This window comes from Siniperca chuatsi, linkage group LG1 (assembly GCF_020085105.1).
Source record: "Siniperca chuatsi isolate FFG_IHB_CAS linkage group LG1, ASM2008510v1, whole genome shotgun sequence".
Classification (NCBI taxonomy): domain Eukaryota; kingdom Metazoa; phylum Chordata; class Actinopteri; order Centrarchiformes; family Sinipercidae; genus Siniperca; species Siniperca chuatsi.
The window spans coordinates 33,485,610-33,507,961 of record NC_058042.1 but is presented as its reverse complement, the minus strand read 5'-3'; the positions used below and the strand labels follow the sequence as shown (position 1 = coordinate 33,507,961).

The 22,352-nt window shown below is 43.2% G+C and overlaps 1 protein-coding gene across 2 annotated transcripts; it reads left to right on the top strand.

The window, feature by feature from the left end:
• Positions 1–47: 47 nt before the first annotated feature.
• On the top strand, positions 48–22,113 carry LOC122872936. 2 transcript variants are annotated; one of them, XM_044189072.1, is made up of 8 exons: positions 48–529; positions 2,672–2,801; positions 3,182–3,275; positions 3,341–3,564; positions 4,129–4,191; positions 4,668–4,719; positions 7,436–8,028; positions 17,541–22,113. In XM_044189072.1, exons 2-7 carry the CDS (start codon positions 2,733–2,735, stop codon positions 7,558–7,560), a joined length of 627 nt encoding a protein of 208 aa, XP_044045007.1. In that variant the 5' UTR covers positions 48–529; positions 2,672–2,732; the 3' UTR covers positions 7,561–8,028; positions 17,541–22,113. The 2 variants fall into 2 exon arrangements, 1 of the variants encoding a protein (XP_044045007.1); XR_006377341.1 differs by lacking the exons at positions 48–529; positions 2,672–2,801; positions 3,182–3,275; ... (2 more) ...; positions 4,668–4,719; positions 7,436–8,028 and adding exons at positions 8,044–9,138; positions 9,257–9,484.
• The last annotated feature ends 239 nt before the right edge of the window (positions 22,114–22,352 follow it).

Genomic DNA, 22,352 nt, shown 5'->3' with positions numbered 1-22,352 from the left:
TTACCTTATCATATAAAAAGAGTTATGAAGCACATTGGGCTTTAATCCTTTTCTGACTGTGATGAACTGAATTTGTGGTTTGATCTCTGCACTCTTTTGGGTACCACTTTATTTTGGATGTCTATAATTTCTTACTGATTTCCTGGTAATTATCAAGAAGTTGATACTAATTATAGGGAAAACAAAGACACACTTCCAATTAATTACAATTAAATGCTAATACCTAAGTCTTTTAATCTGTTTTTTAACAGTAGGTTAGTTAAACATGAAAAAATTTGAAAGTTGTCTACAGGCAGTTATAAAATTCAATATATGAGGAGAATAAATTTGTCAGTGATTAATAAAATAATTAATTTTGCCTATAATTAACACCAAATTACATACTCTTTTCCAGGTAAGAAAACTATTAGGAATTTATGGACCCGTAAATAATGCTGTAATGTATTTTGCCTAGCTGTCTCTTCGCCAGTCTCTGCTTTGCCTTGGCAGCTGTTTCAAAACACATCTCGTTATGCCACTCACAAATCAGGTAATTTGTTTAATTTCATTTTAGTGTCATAAAATCTAAAAGGTGCTTTTTGGTAAAAACTTTACATCATCCACATCCCTCGTTTTGACATGTAAGCGACAGACTGCTCTAAATGGCATTTTTCACACATCACTTTATTTTCAAAATATTACTTTTTCATGTAAAAGTACATATTGTTCTTATAGTATTACTTTTTCCCAAAATTACAACTTTATTCTTACAATAATATGACTTTTTCTTAAATAACTTTATATGTAACACTACAACTCTTTAAAAAAAAAAAAAACTTTTATCCTCAAAATATTGTGACTTTTTCACGTAAAACTCAAATTGAATCTAAAAATATCACATACACAAACTCTATTCTAAACATCATATATTTTCTTTTTTTTCTTTGTTACTTTGTAACAACCCATAGAGGATGTTTTTCTTTTTTGATTGTGTCGTTTAATTGCATAGTACAAATTAACAGAAAATGCAATGATGGTAATAGAAAATGAGAACTTCATGTGGATTTCAAACCATGTAAATACCCAAATAAATGTATTTTGGAGTAATATTGTAGCAACAGAATATGTGCTGAAAAGTCAGGGGGGGTAATTGGTTTTCATAGCCACTGTGTCCTTCAATGCTCCATTTCTGCACTAATGCAATCAAATATCACATCACTGTCTGATGTGTTCTTGTGTCACGCTCTCGAAAAGCCTGCAAATATCCTTATCAGGCCTCTGCTGTCATTTGATAACCCCAGCCCTGTGTGTCCACTGACTGCTAATGGCTGGCAAGCTCCTCCTGTGAGACCTCGGCTTATGCAATGTAAGGGTCAGGCTTTTCTTGCCATCACAGAGTCACAGTGATGCATTATTGAAGAGCTCTTTTTTACCGGCAAAATCTGGCAGTTTTTCTTTAGTCAAGTGCCTCAAATTAATTCCATAGCCCCCACCCTTCATCACCTGCTTTTTGGAATTTCATTACGCAGACCCTGAAGACGGCTTTTTAATTTGGAAAATACAAATATGGTGAAAATTGGGAAATGAGAAGTATTTTAATCATCAGGGAGGGGAGGCCACAGTGGTGAGCTCTCTGCTAGCAGCCGGAGCTGTTTACACATTACCACAATAAAATAAAGTCAACCATCATGTCATGCATCTATATTTTCTGATGCTTTCCTGAAGTGATTTATACAAACAAAACATAATGACTGATAATTCTCAGCGCTACACTGACCTCAGCACAGAATGACGAGAATCTGTTGTCACTTCCTCTCCCAGCTCTTTTCACACCTCAGACTTTCCATAAATCTATTTTTTATTTCACACCTCACTCACATCAACCCACTCCCTTCTCCTTTATTTATCTCTATCCCTTCCCATGTACATACTTGTTAGTGTTAGACTGATGTATCACCTTGTCAGTATTGGCTTTTTATAAAGCAATCACATTTCAAAAAGCCACTCTTGTTCAATGCTAACATGATGGAGATGATTTTATTCCGCATTAAAGAGCTGCTTACACACCTAAAGCTGAAATTAAAAGGTGACAGTTCTGAAAGTTAGGCCCTGTAGGGGTCCAGGTGAAACTCCATCCTTAATGCAACACATACTGACTGTAGCGCATAGCATAGCATCATTTAATGCATGTCAATTCACACCTGTAGAACACAATGAATGCACCATAATATAATGTAAAATTAATGAAGATGAGTAGAACCACCTCCCTTGTGTACCTGTCCTGTGGGCATACAGAGAGCAGCAGTGTTATTTTCATCAATGAAAATTATGATGAAAAATTAAAAGAAAACCAGACTAAAACTAAATAAAAAGTAAGCTTTGAAAACGAGAAATATGACAAAATGTATCACATTTTTCAGCAACAAATAACGACTAGACTTTACGATAATGTGAAAGACAAATGAACTAATTACTGTTTTAATGCAAAGTCTTATTCAACAACCTGCATGCATCTGCAGAATCACACACTGTAGTTCCTGATTGGTAAAACAGTATCCTCCGCCACCCCCAAAAATATCACTTGTTTAGAAGTTGATTTAGCTGCTTGACCTTTTTCCACTACCATTAATGAGAGACATCTTGCATTCAGTAACATTCTGTCTCTGTCAGTAATGTTGTCTGACGTTTCCAGTTCTTGGAAGAAACAGATTTATGGACTATATTCATCTACAATCCACTGACAAATAGACAAGATGTGGCGACAAAACAGCTGGGACGAGCTATGCAAACATGCAGGCCAGCACACAAACATTTGTAAAAAGGTAAGCTAATGTAACATCAAGTGCTGTGGATGTAATGTTAACATTATTTTCAGTCAGCTATCTTAGGTGTTGCTATCAGAAGGAATGAGTAAATTCCAGAATTAATGCTGACGGTCAACCATCTGAATCTTCATCTAGATGTTAGCTAAAAAATATCACTGCGTTATCTGACATTTTAGCTGCTCATCTCAAGCTAAACCTGTCATAGTTAGCCACTATGCCCCCTTGATCCTCGTGCATTCCCCCTTCCTTATGTCTCCTGGCTGTCCTCTGTCTGTTGTTGTATATGTACATGTGTGTGTGTGTCTGGGTTCTGGTCTGGCTTCCTGATCTCCTGCCTGCGGCTCATCACCGGCACACCTGATTCCCATCATCATCAGTCTCCACCGTTTATCTACCGGGCTCTTCCACTCTACCGACGCCAGATCGTCCCCGTACATGTGTACGCGCACCTCGTAACGGCCTCAACGTCAAGTAAGACAAGTTTAACATGTTCTTTGTTTCTGCCTGGTTAGTAACTCTGGTTCGCTCTGTCTCAGACTCACGCTCTGCCAGTGATCACCGCCTCAGTCTGCCTTTGGATCTTCTGGACATCGGTACCACACAAATCGCCACGATACCCTCGCCATCCGGCCAACCTTGCCTCCAGAGCCAGCCGCCTACCCAAACGAAACGCCAGGCTTCACTGGTCCCCTGCCTGGCCGGTCCAGCCCTTCCCACTACGCTCGCCAGACCAGAACCAGTGCACCCCGTCTCCGACCCGGTACGGTCGAGTCCTTGTGGCGACCACGAACCACACCAAATCCTTCGTACCCCAACAACTATCTGCACAATAAAGACTGTTTCAGTCTTACCTTGTTCTGTCCCGCGTGTCCTGCATTTGGGTTCTAAAATCGGTCCCTCAACAAAACCTAGACAGTGACAATTGAGCAAATCCACCTTCTGAATGATCAGCTGTTCTGCAGTGGACGACAAAGAGAGCTCTTCTACTCAAGCAGACAAAGTTTGGAAATGATAACTGGATTTACTGAGTAGAGTTAGTCTGTTGTATCACTGCAGACCAGACTGACATTGACACTGTGTGCGTGAACACTGCAGAGCAGAATGACATTGACACTGAGTGTGTGAACAAGTAAACAATACCTTTCCCACTAACATAGGTGCGATAGACAAGAATGACACCTGTAATCATGGTAACTGTACACAACAGATGGCAACAGCTATACCCTAAAAATGCTTAGAATAACATAAAAATGCATGACAAAAATTAAACTACAATTTCACTGATGAAAACTAGACTAAAGTGTCTTTAGTTTTTGTTCATCAGGTGCCAAAATTAACACTGGAGAGCAGGGTGCCTGCAGCAGAACTGATTAGTGGCTCACAACAGGTTGGTTCTGTGTGTAAGGTGTGTTCAGTATATGCTCACAAATTCAACATGAGATGCTGTGGCTGTTATCTTGTTGGCACATATGTCAGACATGATGGCTGCTCAACAATGTTATTGGATTAAAACAGATTTTCAAAAAATTCAACATCCTATTGTGACACAAGACACCTTAAAACAGGGCTCCATAAACACTGAATCCTACACTTGCCATAATGCAACCATTTTGCATCTTTCATTAGACACTTCCTGACATCATGTTGACACATCATGGTTATTTTCTCCAAGATGTCCCCCAGATCTACAGAAGACATAATGCAACTATTTTCACAGGGTGTGTTGTGCTCCTCATGACTTGTAAGCAGACTTTGACATGTAAAATTATGGGACTTCCCCTTTAAGTAAATCAAAAGTAAAATATAATTTAAAGTGCATGAAGTATAACATTAAGAATTTTCTGTCCCCTTCTCTCCTCTCAGATGTTTCCTGTGAGTGGACAGTGGGACTGCCCTCACTCTGCTAGTGATAAGTGTAAGCACACTTCTTTCCTTCCATCCTCTATTCCCTCTTGCCCTCTTCAATTCAATTCAATTTTATTTATATAGTGCCAATTCATAACAGAAGTTATGAATTGGCCACCATGAGCAAGCAGGTGCGGACCAACCAGAGGTAGCTGACAGAGAGTCATAGCTCTATTGAGCCATGTATTCCTATAGCCCTCAGTAGTAACGACTTCATGAGCTACTTTAATGATAAAATTTTAACTATTAGAGAAAAAATTCATCAAGTCCTGCCTTCAGCCGGTACGGTTCATCTTCAAACACAGGAACCTTTGAAACAACTGTAGAGCCTGATGTGTGTTTTGGCTGCTTTGTTCCTGTCAACCTTTTTCAGCTGACTTCGACGATTAATTCAAACTTTTACACTTAGTTAGCACCTCTTTACTGGATATGATCAGTCTGTCTTTATTAACAGGCTATGTACCACAATCCTTTAAAGTAGCTGCAATTAAACCGCTTCTTAAAAAGCCCACTCTTGATCCAAGGAGTTTTAGCCAACTATAGACCTATATCTAACCTTCCCTTTCTTTCTAAGATCCTTGAGAAAGCAGTCGCCAATCAGTTGTGTGACTTTCAAAATAACAATAGTTTATTTGAGGATTTTCAGTCAGGATTTAGAGTGCATTATAGCACAGAGACAGCACTGGTGAAAATTACAAATGACCTTTTAATTGCATCTGACAATGGACTTGTCTCTGTACTTGTCCTGTTAGATCTTAGTGCTGCGTTCAACACCATTGACCATCACATCCTATTACAGAGACTGGAACATGTAATTGGCATTAAAGGAGCCGCACTAAGCTATCTGTCAGATTGATCTCAGTTTGTACATGTTAACGGTGAGTCCTCCGTGCACACCAAAGTTAGTCACAGAGTTCCACAAGGTTCTGTGCTTGGACTGATTCTAGTCACCTTATATATGCTTCCTTTAGGCAATATTATTAGGAAACACTACATAAACTTTCATTGCTATGCAGATGATACCCAATTATATCTATCGATCAAGCCAGATGAAACTAACCTTGAAGGTTAGTTGCCTTAAGGACATAAAGACCTGGATGACCTGCAACTTTGTGATGTTAAACTCAGACAAAACTGAAGTTATTGTACTTGGCCCCAAACACCTCCAAGACACATTATCTAAAGATATAGTTACTCTGGATGGCATTGTGCTGGCCTCCAGCAGCACCGTAAGGAACCTCTGAGTTATCTTTGATCAGGATTTATCCTTTAACTCCCACATGAAAAAAACTTCAAGGACTGCTTTTTTTCAAAAATCAGGCACATCCTGTCTCAAAATGATGCTGAAAAATGCATGCATGCATTTGTTACTTCTAGGTTGGACTATTGCAATTCCTTATTATCCAGCTGCCCGAATAAGTCCCTTAAGACTCTCCAGTTGATCCAGAATGCTGCGGCACGTGTACTGACAAGAACTAGGAAAAGAGATCATATTTCTCCAATATTAGCTTCTTTGCACTGGCTCCCTGTAAAATCCAGAATAGAATTTAAAATCCTTCTCCTCACCTACAAAGCTCGTAATGGTCTGGCACCATCGTATCTTAAAGATATTATAATACCATATTATCCAACTAGAACACTGCGCTCCCAGAATGCAGGGTTACTTGTGGCTCCTAGAGTCTCCAAAAGTAGAATGGAAGCCAGAGCCTTCAGCTAATAAGCTCCTCTCCTGTGGAATCACGTCCCAATGTTTGTTTGGGAGGCAGACACCATCTCCACATTTAAGAGTAGGCTTAAGACTTTCCTCTTTGATAAAGCTTATAGTTAGGGCTGGCTTGGGTGAGCTCTGAACCATCCCTTAGTTATGCTGCTATAGACCTATAGGCCTGGACTGCCAGGAAATTTCCCATGATTCCCATGTCTTTGCATATGTACACACTGACTCAACATTCACTTTAGTGACCTCCGATTGGCATAATCGGGAGTCGTTACCACCGACGTGAATAACAATCTTACTGTATTTACGTTTATTCTTAGCTAGTAGTTTTAAATAGGATTCAACGTCGCCTGCTCTGGCCCCAGGAATACATTTGACTATGGTCGCTGGTGTCGCTAACTTCACATTTCTCAAAATGGAGCTGCCAATAATCAGAGTTGGTTTCTCAGCGGGTGTGTCGCTGAGTGGGGAGAACTTGTTAGAAACGTGAACAGGTGGGTTGTGAACCGTGGGCTTCTGCTTAGGGCTATGCTTCCTTCGGACAGTCACCCAACCTCCCTGGTTTCCCTGGTTTCCCAGACGGCTAACAGGAGCTACCTCTGGTTGGTCCGCACCGGCTACTGGGGGCTGGCTAACTACAGCAGCTAATGGTTGAGTTCCCATGGTGTGGAACCGCGTTTCAAATTCACTAAGCCTCACCTCCAATGTTACAAATGAACTACATTTATTATATGTACCATCATCACAAGGAGGCAGAAGAATAGCTAAAATAGCCTCTTCTTTCCTCCCTTGCCGTCTTGCACCCTGCCTCATAAAGGAAGTTTTTTCTTGCCACTGTTGCCAAATGCTTGCTCATGGTGGGATTTGTTGGGTCTCTGTAATTAACATTATAAAGAGTACGGTCTAGACCTGCTCTATAGGAAAAGTGCAATGAGATAACTTCTGTTCTGAATTGGCGCTATATAAATAAAATTTAATTTAATTTAATTTTCTGGAACCAATTTTCCAGACCCTTTATTAATCGGCCAAGAAGGCACTGCAGCAGCTCACCCAGAACAGGGAAACCGGTGCCCTCTCCTGGAACCAGATCTGGGAGAGAAGCTCGCTGGCGAGAGACTGGTGGCCGGGCCTTGACCCATGGGGCTCGGCCGGGCACATCTGAAAGAACTACATGGAGCCGCCGCCCTGTGGGCCCATCATCCACAGGGATAGGCATTGGGGTCGGGTGCAGTGTAAGCCAGGCAGCAGGCAAAGGCGGGGACTTAGTCATGCTAACCCCCAGCATCGCAGACTAGTTCTAGGGATGTGGAACGTCAACTCTCTGGTGGGGAAGGAACCAGAGCTGGTGAGGGAGGTGGAGTGGTAGCAACTAGATATAGTTGGGCTCACCTCTACACACAGTGCTGGGTCTGGAACCAAACTCCTGGAGAGGGGCTGGACTCTCCTTTTTCGGAGTTGTTGTCTGACAACAGTGAATACAGTACTGAAGTGATTTATCCGACCTGGACTCTGACGACAGGGAATGACGAAGACACAGCGTGTTCAGGCAGGGACAGGAGAGGCTTGAAGTGGGAGAGGAGCGAGTTTGTAGTGAGTTAATTTGTAAGTAACGTTATACATCTTCTATAATATTGACAAGTCCACGAGTATTTGTTACTTGTAACATTCTTTCTCAGCACTGGAACTCAAACAATTTTCCAAAAATATAAACTTAAATAATTATTTTTATATAATAAACGTTTGACGACTAGTCAACTAATGGCTTGAACTAACGACTAGGAAAATCTTTAGTCAGCAACAGTTCTTATATAACTAAAGTGAAATCTGTGTACGTATTCTCAATACAAAATCAAGCACGTTTCAGTGGGTGTTGGCCTCCACCAGGGTTGTGTCTTGTCACCAATTATGTTTGTTGGCTTCATCAGACCGTGACTTTCAGCACACACTGGGGCAGTTTGCAGTTGAGTGTGAAGCAGTCGGGGTGAGATTCAGCACCCTTCAAGTCTGAGGCCATAGTTCTCTGCTGGAAAATGGTGGATTGCTCGGAGTAGAGCCTCTGCTTCTACGGAGACCCAACAATTCCCACCAAGAGCAAGCACTTGGCAACAGTGGCAAGAAAAACTTCCTTTTAACAGGCAGAAACCTTGGGCAGAACCAGACTCAATGGTGGGCAAACCTTCCTTTGGAGGTTTCACAAGCACGTCCAACTGGTCCAGCACGTCCAACACAAACACACACACACACACACACAGGCGCGCACACACACACACACACACACACACACACACACACACACACACACACACACACACACAGGTCTAATCAGGCCTGCTGAAGTCTGTGTCGATAAAGACAATACTTTAGTTAGTTGTGTATATATTTTTCACACTGACTTCTCCCCACTTGCTGTTGTGTATGTGTATGTGTGTGAGTGTATGTGTGTGACCTCACACTGTTGACGTTTTCCTTTCTGAGCACCACATGACTCATTTACAGGCTATATAGTTGTGAAGAAAGGACCTGAGGAAAGCCAGCCACCTCAGCACACACACACACACAGACGTGTGACGTGACGTGACATGAAGGCCATCACATCTGTCCAGCATACAGGCAAACACATCACTACAGTCACTGCAACAAGAGATGTTGTATGCCAGACCAACCCACCACAGAGACACTGTTGGACTCTTCAGCCTTACATCAGAAGTGCAGGTTTGTAACTTGATATATTAAGACTACTTTCAGCTACAATGAGCTGTTGCAGCCTTTAGTAGTTGTACTTATACTATATTAATGCTATGTATTTTTCTGTTTTTTTAACGTTCTATAGGTCATCTGAGTGATTTGATGAAGCTCAGGTGTTCCTGGACCCATCAGAGGAGGAAGTTATTGCTTGGCAGGTGCCATGCCTCAGTCAAGCAACAACCTTACGACAACACAGCAGCCAGCAGCATCAGGAAAGTCTTAGTATCCACAGGAAGACACGTCAGGACGAACACTGTTAACAGAGAGCTCCATTACCAGTTGGTACCTTTATCTCAATGGTGGACACGATCTGGTAAGTTTACATAAAAGTTATGGCTTTACTACTTTGTGCATTTTTATATATATATATATATATATATATATATATATATCATCCAGTGTGGGTCCTTAGGCAAGACCCTTCACGCTGCTGCCTACCTCATGATGATGATGAGTGACGATGAAATACATGACATGCCGGCTCAGACGTCGCCCGGCCAAACAAGGTCTGCGTCAGGTGTTGGGGAACCAGGGCATCGAGACGACAAATGGGCTACTGGAACAAGACGGAAATGGGCGAGATGTGATAACAAGGCTCTGTTGGAATGCTACTACTCCAGTAACCCTAGTCAGAGGGGTTACATGCACAGGATGTGGGATGAATGGTTACTTCGAAACCCACAATCGAGGCTTACGGCAAAGCAACTAGTAGCTCAGTGTTCCAACATCCACAAGCGGCAACTGCTATCACAACTTGAGATTGACGAGGTACAACACAAATGCTACGGCAAGGGGGAGCCAGGACTACAGGTCAGAGGGGAGCATCCAGCAGCTCCCCAACCAGAGATTGGGTACGAAGCCCCAAGAGAAATCACGCTGAACGAGGCAGCGACTGACCTGAAAGATAAGATCATGGCGAGGATGAATATAAGGCAACCCCGACGCCAACTACAACGGCTAAGTGAAGTACCATCAGAAAGTCTCCTAGAAGATGTGAATGCAGCATTGAGAGCGATCCCTACCACAACCATCACTGAAACCAATGAGCTGATATACGCCTCAGCAGCAGTGATCCTAGAGATGCTTGGCTACAAGAGCAACCATGGGAGCCATGAGAGACAATACCCACCATGGAAACGAAGGTTGGAGGCAAAAATCAAGGAGGCCCGGAGAGAAGTGAGCCAACTGACAGAGGCTGAGAGAGGTGCAATGAGAAAGCAAGTACCCAAGAAGTACAACCAGATGCCCATACCTGAAGCACTCGTAACTGCCAAACAAAGGCTCCAAGCCTTGGCCAGCCGCCTAAAGAGATACACGAGAGATAATGAAGCCAGAAGAATAAACCGGCTGTTCGCAACTCAACCTGCGAAAGTGTACGCTCAATGGCAGGGTAATAACAGCAGAGCAGACCCACCAAGGCTGGAAACTGAACAGTACTGGAAAAGTATATGGGAAAGGGAGGCGTCACACAACAGCGATGCACAGTGGCTGGCAGCCCTGAGAAAGGACCACAGCAACCTCCCTGAACAGAATCCAGTCACCATCACAACGGCAGACATCCAAGAAAGAGTCTCAGGTATGAAGAACTGGACAGCACCGGGCCCTGACAGGATCCACACCTACTGGCTAAAGAAGCTCACTGCACTCCATGAGCGCCTAGCAGCACAAATGAACCAGCTGCTAAGAGATGGGACGCACCCTGAATGGCTTACCGAAGGGCGCACAATCCTGATCCTGAAGGATCCCGCAAAGGGTACAGTCCCATCCAACTATCGGCCAATAACCTGTCTCTCCACAACATGGAAGCTCATGTCAGGCATCATCGCGGCTAAGATAAGTGGACACATGGATCAATACATGAGCAAAGCACAGAAGGGCATTGGCAGAGGAACCAGAGGAGCCAAACACCAACTCCTGGTTGACAGAACAGTCACCCAAGACTGCAGAGCCCGACACACCAACCTGTGCACTGCCTGGATTGATTACAAGAAAGCATATGACTCAATGCCGCACACATGGATCACTGAATGCTTAGAGATGTACAACATCAACAGGACTCTAAGGGACTTCATTGCGAACTCGATGAGGCTGTGGAAAACCACCCTTGAGGCCAATGGTAAGCCACTTGCACAAGTATCCATCAAATGTGGCATATACCAAGGAGATGCTCTGTCCCCACTGCTGTTCTGCATAGGTCTGAACCCCTCAGCCAAATAACCAACAAGACTGGCTATGGATACCGACTCAGGAACGGGCCACCATCAGTCACCTCCTCTACATGGATGACATCAAGCTATACGCTAAGAGCGAGCGGGACATCGACTCACTGATCCACACCACCGGGATCTACAGCTCTGACATTGGGATGTCATTCGGGCTTGAGAAGTGCAGTCGAATGGTGACAAAGAGAGGGAAGGTAGTCCACACAGAAGGGGTCTCACTCCCAGAAGGAACAATAGCAGACATTGAGGATGGTTACAAGTACCTTGGAATACCACAGGCAAATGGCAACCTCGAAGAGGCAACAAGGAAGACGGCAACGGCCAAATACCTCCAACGAGTAAGGCAAGTCCTAAGAAGTCAGCTCAATGGCAAGAACAAAGCCCAGGCAATAAACAGCTACGCCCTGCCAGTGATCAGATACCCTGCGGGAATAATAAGATGGCCAAAGGAGGAGATACAGACCACAGACGTTAAGAAGCGAAAGCTCCTCACCGTGCATGGAGGGTTCCATCCCAAATCCAGCACCCTGAGACTGTACGCTAGCCGTAAGGAAGGCGGCCATGGACTAGTGAGTGTGAGAGCCACTATCCAGGATGAAACATCCAAGATCCACAAGTACATCCAAGATAAGGCTCCAACAGACGACGTGCTCAGGGAATGTCTCAGGCAATGGGGAACAGAGGAAGACGTGCTGGAGGAAGGACCATCATGGGAGGACAAACCCCTACACGGGATGTACCACCGGAACATAACTGAAGTGGCTGATATCAAGAAGTCCTACCAATGGCTAGAGCGGGCTGGATTGAAGGACAGCACAGAGGCACTCATCATGGCTGCACAGGAGCAGGCCCTGAGCACCAGAGCAATAGAGGCCCAGATCTACAAGACCCAAGGTGTAGGCTGTGCAAAGAGGCCCCTGAGACAATCCAGCACATAACTGCAGGGTGTAAGATGCTGGCAGGAAAAGCATACATGGAGCTGAGTATGGACTGGAAACCCCGAGGTCAAAGTGGGAAACACCTCCAAAGGTGGTAGAGAATGACCGAGCCAAGATCCTGTGGGACTTCCAGATCCAGACTGACAGAATGGTAATGGCGAACCAGCCTGACATCGTGGTGGTTGACAAACAGCAGAGGAAAGCCGTTGTGGTTGACGTGGCAATACCAAGTGATGGCAACATCAGGAAAAAGGAACATGAGAAATTAGAGAAGTACCAAGGGCTCAGAGAAGAGCTGGAGAAGGTCTGGAAGGTGAAGGCAACAGTGGTGCCCGTGGTCATCGGAGCACTCGGGGCAGTGACCCCCAAACTGGAGGAGTGGCTACAGCAGATCCCTGGAAGAACACCAGACATCTCGGTCCAGAAGAGTGCAGTACTGGGAACAGCAAAGATACTGCGCAGAACCCTCAAGCTCCCAGGCCTCTGGTAGAGGACCCGAGCTCGAAGGACGAGACCACCCGCGGAGGGTGAAGGACAAAGTTTTTTATATATACCCAATTTATGTTTCCATTTCATTGGCAATGAATAAAGTGCTTTATTTTAAGGAGAGTTTTGGTCATTTTTAAATTTAGTAGTAAGTGTGGTATTAGAGAAATATATCATGTTCTTTCACAAAGATTTTATGTAATTTCACTGTTTAACTGGTGATATGAAAAACTTGCATTTAGGAGGGTCAAAAAACCTGGTTCATTGAACACCCTGACTAAGATGTGAAAGAGTTTTGCTAATAATCCTTTACTACAGGTAGTAAATAATGACTGTAAGCAACACAAAACATTTCTGTTTCACAGCCAAACTTTATTACAGTGTACAATATTTTCTACAGCATTTCAAAGGGGTATCAAACAGATAATCTGCAGCTTTGACAAACATTTTAAAGTATAAATATGGCAATAATTGTCTTACAAGTAAAAACTTCTCAAGTGAAAAGATCCAAGTTACTCTGAAACATGGACACAGTACAGTCCTCACAGAAGCTTTAAACTTTGGCTACTGAGCAGTTTTTCAGTTACATAAGCCATAAGCAAATTACTGTATACGATCAGTAATTCAGTAATGTTGACGTGGTAACTTAAAGGATAAAGTCTATTCCAGGACGGTCGCTGCCTCATTATGGTAAGTGTCACTGATGTGATGAAACTAATGTGTAGTCAGGATAACACACAGGGACAGTGGCTATAGTACATGCTATTGATTACTTTAGTGGGCTTTATACAGTAGTTATCTTTTTACCAGAAATAATTGCTTGATTAATGTTTCACATCTGTTGTTTCATATCGTACTCCACCCCCACAGCCTGGTAATTACTGTAAGTGTTTTCATTACATACTGTGCTACATGCACATGCTAACACGTTACCTCTATAGCTATTCACAACAAATACTTTCTACTTCATTGGGCTCTGTAGGTCACTTCTCACAAATGTACCTGTAAAGACAAACGTTAAACAGAATGCATGTTTAGAGAGTTTAGGCATAAATACTAAGCTAACTGTGGTATATTTATATTTACAATGAAATGTATGTACTAATCACATGGGATGTCTGAAATGAATATAGCTAATGATGTTTGTGCTGTTTGAACACGTGTCAGCTTACATAGTTTAGGAGTTAGCTTACATAAAGTGGGAACACAGCATATGGTTTATCACTGGCAATGTACCTACACGTAAGGGAAAGACAAACATTGTATGGTTTGTGTAATGGAAAGCCAAACATCGTGTAATGAATGGAACGGAGCGTCACACTGTGGACCACGTAAAAGGGGTTGTCAGCTTGTTGTTTTAGTTGATGGCAATGCCTGTGACTGTTAATCATTAACAGTAAAAGAATCACTACGTGTAAGTAGTGAGTATGAAAGTGTAGCATGATCAACCCCAATCCTGATGAACAATTTACATCTTTACTAATGAAAAGAATTACACTTTTCTGAAAGCTGGCTTCTAAGTCATAAACCAGGCCTGTCCAGAGAAGCCTTCTCCAGTAACTTCCTCTGTCCCATGACCTTTGCTGGACTCAGGTCACTAATGGTGTTACGGACAGAACAGACCGGAGACACAGTGAAGATACAGATATGATTTATTGACACACGTGGAGTATGAATAGGAGAAGGGGAAAGTGATACCGTCCTTTTTACTGAAGGTAGAGTAGTTCTGGGGTAACTGAGTTGCACACTGGAGAGTCAAGGCACATGGGACCGGGAACAGGAGTGACCCACACAGGAGACTGGAGACACACAAGACCTGGAGCTGGAGTGACTCACTCGGGAGATTGGAGACACACGGAACTGGGAGCTGGAGCGACAATCTCTGGAGACAGGGGAAGACAGGAGCTGGGAACGATGTTCGGGATACTCTCAGGTAAGACGTTGGTTTGTCGAGGAGTCCGATGCGTAGTGAATGCAGGAGAACGAGTTCTGTCCTTGCTTTGAACGAGACCGGACACTGACTGTGGTGAGGAGTGGGGATATATAGAGGAGTAGAGTGACTGATTGGATGCAGGTGTGTACTAGGTGACAGGTGAAGGAAATCAGTACTCAGGTGAGGGAGTGTGGGGTGCAGTGGAGCCGCTGGTGAGAACATGACAGGCTGTGACAGTACCCCACGGCCAGCTCCCGAGGGCCGAACCCCCCCCCCCCCGACACTGCGGTCTGTCCCTAGGGGGCAAGCCGATCCGGGGAGCTGATCAGGGTCCGGTGTGTTGGGCGGTTGACCTGGAGCCAGGAGACGGGTGGAGACGGTCACGTCGGGTGGTCGACCTGGAGCCTGGAGACGGGTGGAGCCTGTCATGTCGGCCGTCCAGGAGCTTGGGCCGGGCTGGAGACCGACGCGGCCTCGGGCGGTCGACCAGGAGCTTGGGCCGGGCTGTATACCAGAGCGGACTCTGGCTGGCTGCTGACCTCCGGGCTGGAAGCCGGAGCGGAGCCTGGGGATTCAGGCAGCTGGCGGACCTCCGGGCTGGAAACTGGAGTGGAGCCTGGGGATTCAGGCGGCTGGCGGACCTCCGGGCTGGAAACCGGAGCTGAGCCGGGAGAGTCAGGCGGCTGACGGACCTCCGGGCTGGAGGCCGGAGCTGAGCCTGGCGACTGTGTAGTAGAGTGACTGATTGGATGCAGGTGTGTACTAGGTGACAGGTGAAGGAAATCAGTACTCAGGTGAGGGAGTGTGAAAAACTCATGAAGCATGAACAACCTAAGCCAGTTTATTAAATTACAACAGTCTCTCTGACCGAGCAATCTGACACCACCCTCTTTTAAAGAACATCTCATGCTTTCTGGTCTTCATCAAGTGAAAACCAGGGCTTGTCAGACTTTAAGAGGAATAAAGAAAATGACTTTGCCATGCAGAATCAAATGTATTAATCAATGTGTTACATTATATAACAATGTAAGAAGAGTGTGGAACTTGATGTTGTCATGCTGACGCCACAAAGAGAAATGGAACCTGTCAACAGGTAAACTGTTCTTTATGTAAAGAAATGAATATGATGTCATATTATGGATCGCCATTTTCTGTATTAACAAAACTATTCTTTCAGGACATCCATAATAATTTGGGACAGCATGTGTGATAATTTGGGATACAGTTTCAGTAGTGTATGTCCTTGCTTGCTACTCTAATGACATATCGCCAAGAATATCTTCAAATGATCTCTTGTTGTCTTAAACTTAATATTAATCAATTGAACGTGCCTAAGGTTACTGGATGTTACATATTTGCCCATGATGTGCTGAATAGCTAATGAAGCAGAAAATGTGAATATGTATCTACATAATTAATTTGTCATGGCTGGTATGGCTCCATCTAACCTTCCCTTTCTTTCTAAGATCCTTGAGTAAGGAGTCACCAATCAGTTGTGTGACCTTCTAAATAGCAATAGTTTATTTGAGGATTTTTAGGCAGACACCATCTCCACATTTAAGAGTAGGCTTAAGACTTTCCTCTTTGATAAAGCTTATGGTTAGGATTGGCTTGGGTGAGCCCTGAACCATCCCTTAGTTATGCTGTTATAGGCCTGCACTGCCGGGAGATGATGAACCTCTTTCCTTTCTCCTTCTCTCCCTCTCCATCTGTATGCATTTTTATCCCATTACTGCATGTTACTAACTCAACATCTTCTCTCTCCCGTAGTTTTGTGCTTTCTCGTTTCTTTCGTCTCTCCTTCTGTCGCTTTCAGCAGGTATTTCTGCCTCTGGAGCTGCAGAGACTGGATCTATGGTTGTGGGCCACTTGCTGCCTCCATGTTCCTGCTCGACAACTGCTACTACAGTTGTTGTTATTGGCTCTGTTACTAATACTGTCATCATCATTCCTTTAGCTGTCATTCCTATTATTATTAATTCATTAATATTAATGTTACCACTACCATTACATTATAATGATTTTGAGAATCCTAGGTGGTATTTGCATTGTGCTTCCCACCCCCCTCCCCCAAAACCTCTCCCTCTCTCTCCATCTCTAATCTCCCCCTTCTCTCTCAATACCTAACATGGCAGCAGCAGATGGCCGCCCACCATTGAGTCTGGTTCTGTCTAAGGTTTCTGCCTCTCAAAGGAAGTTTTTTTGCCACTGTCGCCAAGTGCTTACTGATGGTGGGATTTGTTGGGTCTCTGTAAATAATATTATAAAGAGTACAGTCTAGACCTGCTCTATAGGAAAAGTGCAATGAGATAACTTCTGTTATGAATTGGCGCTATATAAATAAAATTGAATTGAATTGGTAATAAGAGAAAATGTAAGTGAAACGCTGAATTCCACACCTTGTTATTTTACTATTTCATTATCTGTGACAGATATATGTGTATTACCTATATATGTGTGCACCATAATAGCAGATGTCATAACATATATTAGGTATGACATTTAATTAACACTGTTAATTACTTAGGTTATAAGTGGACAATATCTCATTTTATTCATAAAAGTGGGTGGTGCCTTCCAACAACTGATAAGACAAAGCTTTAATATGGGAGAATTAAACTTAAAACTTTGTTAATCCATCAGAAAGAATTATGATAAGATATGGGGGGAGAGGAGTGATGTTTCGTGCCTTGAACACAAACAACTCCGCCCCCTCGTACAGAAGATTTTAAGACAAGGGGTAACTTCTTGTCCTCGCTCACTCTGATCTCCTACGTCTCTTCTCCACAGCTCTTCAAGACTGCCCAATCAACAGTAGATCTGCTGATATTCAACAAGTCTGAAAGAAAGAAGTCTGCTAAAAGGAGATCTGTGCTATTTTTGAGATCTAACAAGGTTAGAAAAGAAGAATCCCTGTATCTTACGCACGAGTCACGTGGTGCAGAGAAGGAGAAATAGAGAGAGACGGAGAGACAGAGCAAAAGAGACTCAAAGACTGATGCATGGAACTCAAGCGAGTTTCATTTGGAACTGATCACCACTGAGAACCCCAGAGAAATGGCACTGCTTCTCCTCCCCTCTTCCCTCCAGAGCAACGCCTGCTCAGCAAAAACTCAGGTGAAACAACAGATACTTTTCTGTGACATTGGGGTTTGTTGCTTTAGCTTAATATGAACAATTAGAAAACTTAGATAAAAATTAGGACCTTTCATCAACATAGATATTATTAGTATATATGTAATTACTTCAGGTGATTAATATTTCCTAATAATGATCTCCCTTGACTTTCCAAAATAATTATTCACTGCTTCCTCTGTGTCAAATGGTCATTCATTCACTTATTAATTATTCATTGCTGTGTTCATATTCATTCGAGGTTGCATTTATCTGTTAATTTGTGTGTCTAGTTGTATAGTTGTTTGTGTAGTCTAGTAGTTATTGTCCTGTGTGTGTAGTTAGTAGTTAAATAAACATTTATAAAATGTTAGTTCTGGTCACTGTCCTGAGACAAGAACTCTGTAGCAAGTTATTCAGGATCTGTGGGGTTATGTTATTAATATAATTTATGACATTTTCAGAGGTAAGTTAACATTTCCTAACTACCTATTCAGTAACAGAGCTAGATGATGATAACAATGCAGAGAAAAAAATACAGTAGTGTTCTGAGATTGCCAAGTCATTTACAGAGGATAGATCCAACGTGTGACCGCCATTAAGAGTGGGCCCTTAACATGTTGGATAAAATCCATAGAGCTCAACACATTTAGGAACTCATCAGCTTTAGAGTAGGCCGCATTATTCACATGTAGCTTAAAATCATCTATGACCATAATGTTGTCATAATTGGTACTGGCAATAGGGAGAGATCAAATAATTTTTTAAGCACTGGGGAGGGACTTATGTTTTTTTTATTAAATTTGGTATCTCCCACCCCTACCTTAACCTCATTGGACCTCACGCCCCACCTTAACCGCCCATTAGACGCAATGCATGCATGACAATAGTGAATCCTGTATCTGTGATGTAAGATTTATCAGGATTTTCGTTGTTTACAGGTAGCTTTCTGTTTCTTTTTGACCCCCCCCCCCCTTCCTGTAATATTAAGTTTATATGAAATATGAAACATGAATATACATTTACAGCATGGTGTGACTCCTGTTCAGACTCTCCTGAATAGTGGGCTATCTTGCTTGGGTCATTTCTGGCCCAAGTAAGACATTTGGAGCATTGGCCGCCATGCCAATTGATATTATTATGGCCGCTGCTTCCACTGTTGTGTATGCTACGGTTTATTTGGGAAACGGTTATTAATATGCACATGTTGCTAATGTTGGCTGTGTGCTTGCTGTGTGTGTGTGTGTGATGTGTAGGCTTATTAACTTTTGTTGGTTTTGTGTGATATGAGGGGCTGTCATGCACCCATATATTCATATTCTGCTCAAGTGCGCGTGTGTGATGATGCAATTATTTGTAATGAAAATGCATTTTGAAATTAGCTGTTTTGGTGATAACTCTTCACTTCCTTCCATGCTGTTTGCTTGTTGCATTGGCTGGACTAAGTTAGCGTCTTATGTTTGTTGGTAAGTTGGGCTGGTAGTTTTCTTTTTTCCCGACGAGGGAAGGGGGGTCAGAGGGCCCAGGTTTAAGAGTCACGATTCGCTATTAAACGTAATGGTTGGAAAACGTCAGCCTTTGCTTTTTATTTTCTCCAATACTACCTACCTTTGGTGTGAATATAATAAAATATGGTTATTTATGGTGGAGGGAGGGTGATGCATTTTCCCCCAGTCACTCAGGGAGGCTCAAGGAATGTGAGTGGGGGCAGTGGACTGGAGATGACGCACTGCTTCCCGCCACAAGGTGCACAAACTCTTCTTTGAGAATCTCTGATTGTTGGGTTTTTAAGTCGTTAATGTCCGACGTGGACAATGACTGCAGAGGCAGAGTTGTGAGTTTGAGTCAGCTGCAGAGCGATGGGTGTGATGTCCTTTATGCAGGCACCTGGATAGCAGAAATTACGGCCACTGCTTACTGCTATGTGCTGGACCACAGAGGTGTCAACAACAAGCACTGTGGGTGGGCGTCCGAGGTGAGGACAGAAGGCAGGCAGCCAGGGAGAGTGGCAGCAGAGGAGTCCCAACTCGGGACAACAGCAGCAGCCGAGCCGGGAGAGCACCAAGGGGGAGGAGGAGGAGCGAACAGACGGTCCAGATCAGGCAGCATTGTGATCCTGATGGGCCACGGTCCAGCCGTGGGAGCCGATCCGGCCCTCTGCAGCACTGGAAACAGACGGCAGTAGGTGAGGTCCGTGGCAGTGCAGGAGCCACCAGCCAGATCGGGGCGGTGGCCTGGGCAAAATATGGATGGTCACCTAGTTGGAGCCTCACTGGAGAGCTAGTCCATCCTCTTTGTCCAGTGCTTGGAATTTATTGCTCAGCGGGAGAATTTCAGATGACAGTGGTCGAGTGGAGCGTTTAGCACGACCTTTAATTCAATTCAATTTTATTTATTTATATAGCGCCAATTCATTCAACAGAAGTTATCTCAATGCACTTTTCCTGTAGAGCAGGTCTAGACCGTATTCTTTATAATATTTATTTACAGAGACCCAACAAATCCCACCATGAGCAAGCATTTGCACCTTTAAGGTGCAGTCTCTCGCTAAAAATACAGACAAGGCTTCAGAGAGGGATCAGGTTACACTTTTGTGTAAGACCAAAGGTGGCAGTCCATAAACATCAACAAAAAAGTCTCTAATTCCAATATAGGAGCCAAAAGCCTAAGACACCTAAGACACCTCGGTGTCTTAGATAACCATTAGCGATGATAGCTAGTCATTCAGTGTAGCACCAACGTACAATTTTCACAGCTTAGCTAACGTTAGGTCTTCCAAGTACAGAGTGTAAAAAAGAGCCATAGCGACCTAACGTTAGCTTAGAAAAACGGAGAGGGAAAAATGGCAAAAGCTGTTGTTTGTGGTTCACGTTTGATTAAAGAAGAATAAAGAATTAAGATAAAATAACTATTAAGATCAAAGATGGACCGGGCAATGTTAGCAGCTATCGTCGGTGTGCTTTACTGAGAAGCAGAGAAGGCTGCTGATCTGAGGAGGTGACTGCAAGTGAGAAGAACCAGGATGAGGAGTAGGATGGGAGATGGAGCAGGATGGTTTGTGCTATCTTAGCGTTTGTGTCTGGCTATGTATGTTATTTTATAAAATATACCTAAAGCAGCGCTTACCTAAACAGAATATATACGATGCAGTAGATAGAAATGTTGCTGAAGTCATCTGCTGTGTTGGTTACAGTGGTCTGTGTGACTGTGGGGCAAGAGGAGTCTGTGAGCATGACTGGCCGGCTGGCTAGCTAGCTATCGCTGCAGGCGCTTGTGAGCACATTTTAGATTTGCCATCAATTTTCCTAAAACTGCCAATATCTGAAATCTACATAGCTGATTTCTCACCTCAAAAATTCTCATAAGTAATTTTAGTGCTGAAATACCATATGAAAATTGTACAAAAAAAATAAAAATACAGTGTGGTGCCAGAACCATCTGCCTCGCAGTCCGGCCTGAAGAGACACGATGCAAACTCACCGCACATACTCAGAAATTATTGCTAATCTAGTATATTTCTTAGCATTTTTCACTTACACAAAATTCACATACTATGCAGTATGTGTGCACTACATACTCAATTTGACGTATGCGATTTTAACCACAGCCTATATGAGGATAATCTCCTTCTGAAGCGTCCATCTTCAGTTTTATTAATTTGTTCATATAGGTTATAAGCTGTTGTCGAGTTGAAATCAATCAGATGAAATGATACCCGGTAGTTTGATGTCATCATCTGACACGTTGTCAGCGTTTTGATTGAAACTAGTTTCACATAGCTAGTTTCACATAGCTCAGAGTTTTGCAACTGTTGCGGCTGAGTTTCAGACAAGTTTCAAGTGTGTTGCAGAGGGCTTTACACCATACAACTCAATTGCAATTTCAACCAACTAAAGTTGCGTGAAAGTTTCACCTTCTAAATCCAGCCTTAGAGGTGTTGGTAGGAGCATTTTTGAACTTTGGACAGTGCCAGGCTAGCTGTTTCCCCCTGCTTCCAGTCTTTAAGGCTTTCCATGTCCTGACTCCAGCGCCGTACTTAATGCATGACATGAGGTATGATAATGATATCGATCTTCTCATTTCATTATTGAGAAAAAAAGCAAAGAAGCATATTGAACTATTCTTTTAGCACATTACTCATTTTATCACTTTGTCAAATGTTCAGCAAATATCACAAGCTATGACGTTCTTTTCATGAAGTAAGATGGTGTAATCCCTCATTTGTCCAGGAGTGTTCTATCGTAGAAAAGGTTTCAGTCGTAGTCATCTGGACACTGTTTTCAGAATCAAGACGTTTCGGCTCCCATCCGGAAGTCATTCTTAATTGTGAAAAATGGTCCGGGAACTCAGAAATTTAAGCTACTCTGTTCTCTCTACTTAGAATCTTCACCTCACTGTCTTCAAAAGTGTGGTTTGTAGCTTTTAGATGCAAATGCACGGCGCTCTGAAAACCTGAGTTAGCGTGTCATCTGTGCTGATAAAGTCTTT

Excerpts from the sequence above, each read along its gene's own strand:
- LOC122872936 (XM_044189072.1), top strand. The coding sequence starts at position 2,733 with ATGTGGCGACAAAACAGCTGGGACGAGCTATGCAAACATGCAGGCCAG. Across the intron at positions 2,802-3,181 it reads ACACAAACATTTGTAAAAAG|TCTCCACCGTTTATCTACCG; the intron begins GTAAGCTAATGT and ends CATCATCATCAG. Across the intron at positions 3,565-4,128 it reads TGCACCCCGTCTCCGACCCG|GTGCCAAAATTAACACTGGA; the intron begins GTACGGTCGAGT and ends TTTGTTCATCAG.